Source organism: Rhagoletis pomonella, unplaced genomic scaffold, assembly GCF_013731165.1.
Source record: "Rhagoletis pomonella isolate Grant_MI unplaced genomic scaffold, Rhpom_1.0 Rhpom_scaffold_08708, whole genome shotgun sequence".
Taxonomy (NCBI): domain Eukaryota; kingdom Metazoa; phylum Arthropoda; class Insecta; order Diptera; family Tephritidae; genus Rhagoletis; species Rhagoletis pomonella.
Window position 1 is genome coordinate 1 of NW_023467235.1, and position 6,785 is coordinate 6,785.

The 6,785-nt window shown below is 37.3% G+C and overlaps 1 protein-coding gene across 1 annotated transcript; it reads right to left on the reverse strand.

Annotated features, from left to right (window-relative positions):
• Window positions 1-3,910: 3,910 nt before the first annotated feature.
• LOC118756083 (mitochondrial distribution and morphology protein 34-like) lies at window positions 3,911-6,779 on the reverse strand. Its single transcript, XM_036490876.1, has 5 exons — window positions 6,754-6,779; window positions 5,605-5,767; window positions 5,279-5,494; window positions 5,025-5,202; window positions 3,911-4,922 (listed from the first exon to the last, which is right to left on the reverse strand). The coding sequence occupies exons 2-5, from the start codon at window positions 5,728-5,730 to the stop codon at window positions 4,564-4,566; spliced, it is 879 nt and encodes a 292-aa protein (XP_036346769.1). The 5' UTR covers window positions 5,731-5,767; window positions 6,754-6,779; the 3' UTR covers window positions 3,911-4,563.
• Window positions 6,780-6,785: the final 6 nt, after the last annotated feature.

A 6,785-nucleotide genomic window follows, 5' to 3' on the forward strand; every position in this document is an offset into this window, starting at 1 on the left:
GTTGCACTTACTCGTAAACGTACTAAAATTTAAATAATTTAAAAATTTGCTTACTCACAAAATTATAAAAAAATGTGATTAAAAAATTGGAAATTTTGGCGAAATATTGCGGAATTTTCATAATTTTTGCACAGAGTCTGAAATTTCGATTTATATGGTTTTTGTAAGGCAATTAGTTAGCCTTTCATAAAAAAATAATAAACATTATGTAAAGAAAAGGAAAGTAACCAAAACTTTCTAAAATGTCGCGTCCCAATTTATACTTGGATCGACTTCACCATAACGTGTATTCAAAATATTTTATGAAGTGTCCTTATTTAATAAATTTACAAAAATTTCATTTTTTATTAACAAGGTTTTCTAGTAGCAACAATTTCTTTGCTATTTCGCGGTCTTTTTCCCACTTCTGTATTAGCATTTTTTTCATAGTCGCAAACTTTTCTTCTCTTACCATCTTTTTTTCTTCATATACCTTTTTTTTCAGCTCTAACTTCTTTTCATAGTATAGTTCACGAGCCGAACGCTTTCTGGCCACGCCTAATCTAGACGTTGTTAGGTCTGATGTGGATGCAGTTGATGCTGATGTAGGCGCAGTTGATCCTGATGTGGTTGGCGTTGCTGCTGATGTGGTTGGAGACGGGGCTGGGGTGGATGGAGTTGAAGGCGATGGGAGAGGTGACGTCGACGAATCATCGTCCAACATTTCCACAGGACCTTTCCCCAAATGGATGGTGTGGATGTTACCATGATAAAAATATAGTAAGGTAGAACCGCTGAGTCACTTTTAAAATTCTTGACGTTTCCAAACAATTTAATTTTTAACTTTACTCACAAACTCACACACACATTTTCATTTTCAATCTCAAGCAACAACAATTTCGAACAATTTCAATTTTTTATTTTCACTTTTATATGATTTTAAAATGTTGGCAAACTTCAAAAAAAAATCATGGCCGACAAATTGAGAGAACGGTTCTACCTTGCTATGTTTTTATCATGGATGTTACAGATGATTGGGCTGCGCCCAAATATCTCTTCCATTAGCTCCATGTATGGAGCGAAACATGGGGAAGAACCTGTGCGACTGTTGTTGTCCTTTGCTGACTTGTATGCCTGCAGCAAGGTGCGCATCCTCCCCTCCAAACACAGCGGTGTTTTTTCTGAATCCTGAAAATTTGGTTATTTTCTTTTATTTTTGGTTCAATTAAAATTAAATTGTTTACGCACCGTAACTCCCAAGGACAACATGTCCTCCAACACATTTGCATACGCCAGTCGCTTCTTTTTCGGGTGCTCAAACTCGGCTTTGCGAGCTAAGTAGCACCCCAGAAAACTTTCCGTCTCCTCCCGCGTCCACCTTCTCCTCTTAATCCTTTCAATTCTGAAAAAAATTAGTTTTTATTTGATAAGTTTTAAAATAAAATTTATTTTTACTTACTCTTGCTCCATTTGCCTTTTGGTTTATTTTGCTTTAAAAAGATATTTCCCATGAATGAAAAAATATTTGCCTCGTTGTTTATTTTACTTTTCAAAAAAAATATATTTTGACTTTTAAAAGGAAAGTTTCCAAGTTCGTTCCATAATCAATCACAATAGTGCCATAACTGAACTTGGCAGCACCTCACACCAAGTCGTATATCGTTATACCAGTTGGAATCAACTTGGATAATATATACGAGTTGTGTTGTTGCTTTACGTGTAATAAACATTTAAAAGAGTGTTCTTTTGTAACTTGTATAGCAAAAAATTACGCCTTTTGAAGTATATTTTCGGTAATTTTTAATAATTCTTACCCCACATCTCCTTCTACAGATTCTGTTAACAGATTCTGTTAAAAAAGCTGTGGTAAGACAGAAATGTCAGGTGGAGACCGCAAATTTCCTCTGTTAAACCATATCTGTCTTGCCGAACCTTTGCTGTCTTAACATCAGCTGTCATTTCGTGGTTTGACAATTGAGTTTTCATTTTACCGCACCATCTACAGATCGATCTGATTGGCTTGATGCCATTTTGAAAGTGATATGTTAAGACAGCAAGTTCCCACTTGTGAAAACGAGACTAACCGCCCTATTCCCACACCACTGACAAAACTCAGCGGCTGACTATTGCCTTTACTACTGCACCTAATACTATGCCTATGTTATGACCTATTGAGTAAGTGACAACGGCGAAACAGTGTTTATATTGGGTTTTAGGCGCAGTAATTGTGACAATAGTCATATGATGAATTTTGTCAGTGTTGTGGGAATAGGGCGGTAAGTTAAAACAGAAATTTCGCAGATGTTAAGATACATTTAGTAGAAAAGGAAAAGACGTAAGAGCTTATTTTTAGGAATCACTTTTTCGCACTTTTTTTTGTTGTGGGATTAATTTATTCGGTCGTTTTTATGGAGTGTTGGTGTAGGCCCCATATCAGAATTACTCGTTTTTAATCACGTGTTCTTGTGGATTTATTTTTTTCGGGTTCTTCCTTGACTTTACGGGATTTCTGGAAATTTTAGGCGGAAACTTGATATCTTCAGAATTTTGTAGATTTTATTCGGGATTCTTTATGTGTTATTTTTTTTTTTTAATTTTCGGGAATTTGTCTGGGCTTTTCAGAATTTTTTCGGGATTATTAGAGTCTTATAGAGAATTTTTGCATTACTTTTCGGGACCTTTTTAGCATTGGTTTGGGTTTAATAATTATCCAGGATTTTTTGGTTGGGACTCTTTTTGAAATTTGTCGGGAGCCTTTTGAAATTTTATGAGACGCCTCGTTTGTAATTTTTCGCAGTTTTTAAATTTTTCGGAGTCTTCAGGGATTTTTTGGGATTCGTCGTTTTAATTCTGCGGGATTTTGTGATATTTTTTAGGGATTTTTCGAAATACCTTTTTTGATTTTTCAGGACTTTTTTATAGGCTTTTTCAGGAGCTTCATGGGCTTTTCAGTTTTCAAGTTTTTTTGTGATTCATCGTTTTGAATTCTTCGGAATTTTGTAAAATATTTCTCGAGCTTTTCGATACTTTTTCGGTATTCTGCATGTTAAACTTTTCGAAATATTTTTCGGCGGGATTTTCGGCTTTTTTTGTGGACATTCTTGATATTTGTGTGATTTTGATTTGATGGAACTTTTTGAGATCCTTTCTGTTTTATTTTAAAGGAGCCTTCGTGATTTTTGCAAAATTTTGCTATCGTTAAATATATTTTTTCGGGTCCAAAAGTATATTAAAATCTTAGCTTTGATTTGTAAACATAAGTTCAAGAAAATATCATATAAATGTTTTACTTATATTTTTGCCAAAAAAATAATAGGCTTTTTTTGCTAAAAATAATACAAGTTAAAAGTTCCTAAAATTCTTTGCTTCTTATTAAAAAATGGCTACTCGTGGCGGTATCTGCTTTTTTTTAGAATAAAGTAAATCCTGTTCTTAAAGCCAAATTTCAGACGTAGAGCTGTGTGCTAAATAATACTAGCATTTTGGTATTTCTTAAATTTACAAATAATTTGCAGATAGGAGCCCAAAGTGATTCTTTTGGTTCTTTCTTGGGCTGAATAAGATTTGCTGCTTTTTGGCATTTTTTGCATATTTTGTAAATTTCTGAGTAATTTTTTTTTGGGTACAGATTTCGTTTTTTTTCGTTCTGTTAGTAGTTTCTTAGGTTTTTAATAGTTTAGTTTAACTAGAAATTTTCCTTTCTAAAAATTACGTCCTTTTTTTTTTTGAAAATTACAAGCATTAAATTTAATTATGTGGTACATAGTTATATACAACTTTTTAGTATATATTTTTTCGATATTTTACAAACTTGCATTTCCCTATTTTTATTTTTACTTTCGTTTTCGTTTTGGTTTTAGTTGCAGTTTTTTAGAGAGTAAATGTTTATTTTACCTCTCACATACATATATAGATACTTTTTTTTTTTAATTTTTAAACTAATTTTTACAAATAATGAACTTTTCAAGTGAGTGAGCATTATAGTTTGCATTTTCAGCCATTTTGAAATGGCTTAGTGCAAAATTTCTCCTGACAGTTTTTAAACAATTCACATTTTTCATTAGAGAATTTTGAAATATTTCATAAAAAATACCACAACTGGTTATTGAAATCAACAGTTAATTTTTTCCTAAAGCCGCGATGGAATTTCTTAAACACTGCGCTAATAATTCACACTCAAAAATAAACATACAATTAAAAAAGAATGCGCCTAAAAGTATGCAGTAACAAGCACAAAATTGCTCAAATATTTGCATGCTGATCAATTTCTAATTTTCAGGCGCTCGTACGCAATTTATTTCCAGTGAAGAATGTTTAGCGCAATATTTCACCAGAACTCCCACTCAGCAGCTTACTCGATGGCTCTCATTCGACGTTTTACACTCCACGCTTGAGCAGCAAGTAAAGCTAATACTGAGGCGCCTTTCCCACAAACAGTGGGCCTCGCTAAAGCCACTTTTCATCCTCTCCTTCATCTGCTCCCCCTTCCAATGATCACCTCTTCTTCCTCCACTTCCGAATTGCACATTTGCCCTTTGCGCTTTACTGATTTCCGGCTTGACGGCAGAACTCCTCGTACATCCTTCACAGCACTGCGTGCGATGGCGAAGCGGTCACCTTTTGCAACATTTGCATCAGCTGTTCCGTTGCGGATTGTGCTTGGCCACAGCTTGCTGAGGCGGCCCCAATGCCGCTACCGCTGACGCCACCACCGCCCATACCCATACCTCCTCCCAGACCGAGTCCAGTGTTGAGTGCACAAGCTACACCACCAGCTACAGCTGCAGCGCCCATTCCAACTGCGATTCCACTCACACTTCCGTTGGCTGTATTCGAGGCTGATGGCGGCGATGCGACTGATGTGGCCGCTGATGCCGATGAGGATGATAGTGACGACGATGACAAAGACATTGACGATGTTGGTGTCAAAGCTAGTTTGGACTCTGTTTGATACATTTTTTTTTTTTGATCGACAAGAACGAGAAGAAGAAGAAGAGCAAATTAGATTCGTTTGCACATGCTTTTCTACGGACTGCCTTGCATACTGTCATCGCTCTCCAGATAGGTCACATATGAGTCAGTGCTGTCCGGGTGATGATGTGACGTAATGCCCGAGTCCATGCTGCCTATGGGTGGTCCATTCAATTCCTGGCCGGGTGGTGGCGGATGTGCTCCATGATGTGGCGGCAGCGGTGGCATGCCATTGAGTTCGTAACCATGCATCTGTGCGACAAAAGAAAAGGGGTTAATAAATGTTGATCACCGATTAAAAGCTTCGTAAGCAATGTGCGCTACTCACCTGATTCACCAGTTGTTGAAACGCGGGCGTATGCGTGTTTATCGCACCATTGCTGTCCAAATCCGCATGCAGCGCGAAGTCGGATAAGGCTTTCCATGGCGGCTGATATGTTTGCACGTCGATGCCCTGCAGATTGAGCGGAGAATCGTGGCGTACCGGAGAGCTCGCGATCATCGGTATGCCCTGCATGGCGCCGTAACCGAGCTTTCGTCCCTCCTATAAGCGCAAAGCAAAGAGAAACTTTCATCAATTGAGCACAAAATGATGTTCGTGCAGTTGGGATATTCAGCGAACAAAAATGTGATTTGTGCGTGATTGGGACTTACCTTCTCCTGTTGCATTTGCAGCTTCATTTGTATGGTTTTCTTCTTGTCTTTGCAGCGTTTGTTTTGAAACCAGACTCGTATGACACGTGGCGATAGACCAGTCATCTCCACCAGCTGCTCCTTCATGAGCGCATCAGGTCGCGGATTAGCGTTATAGCAGGTTCTGTGAAAATCAAAGCAAGTGTCAGGGAAATATTAATAAGCATTCTCGCAAAAAAATTATATGCAAAAGTAAGGGAGAAGTGTTTCTCAAAGCTCTTATGACCTAATGGCTAGTCTATCGGTATCTTGATAGGCAATTCTTATGTACATGCATACATATGTACTATTCTCTGAAAAATCTCATCCTATGGAATCCTGAAAAGGCCCCATATACCATCGAATAAAAATAACAGTAATAAAAGTTGCTAAGTTTCGAACATTTGAAGTCTGTGGGGTTGGTATAAGAAAATCTATCGAGCTAAAATTAGTATTTTTGCGATTTTTCCCGACCTAGAAAAACTGCATCTAGTCAAAGTTAATTTATGTGTATACTTCTTTATTCGGTGAGCTCCGTTTAATTAACTAGAAAGGAAAAATGATTAATTTCTCATGGAGAAGACTTTCTAAGACTTCTGTTAGGTTAGGTTGCAGTGGCTGCCCACATTCAGATCTGATATGTATGCGCACTTAGGCTTAAAGATCGAGTTGTGACTACCTAGAAATGGGCCCAAGTGCCATTAGCTGTTATGGCGTAGAAGAACGCAGATTTTCTTCGAACTTAAAACTCAGGCATAAACATCCGACTTAGTATAACTCTGGCAATGGCAAGGAAGTATGTACTCGATGCGTTTGCTGTATTTATTGTCTCAACAACTGCGGCAATAGTCATTCTTAAGCAGAGATGAGTAAATAACCACATGACCAGCGGAGCTACCCACATATTGGTATCTACATTAACACAAAATTTTTGGTTTCTTAATTGAATTCCATCAATGTGAATGCGCTTTTGCTCAGGGAACTTTTGTTGGCCAGCTCTATGATATCACTCCTAAGGACTACTCTATACTTAGATTTATAAAGCGATCATGTAAATAATCTTCCGCGCAGGTGTTGACTGTGTAATGGGAAGTGCTGAATGGAAGATATGCCAAAATTTTAACCACTTACCTTAGCGTGTGCAGTTGCTTTTCATTCAAGAC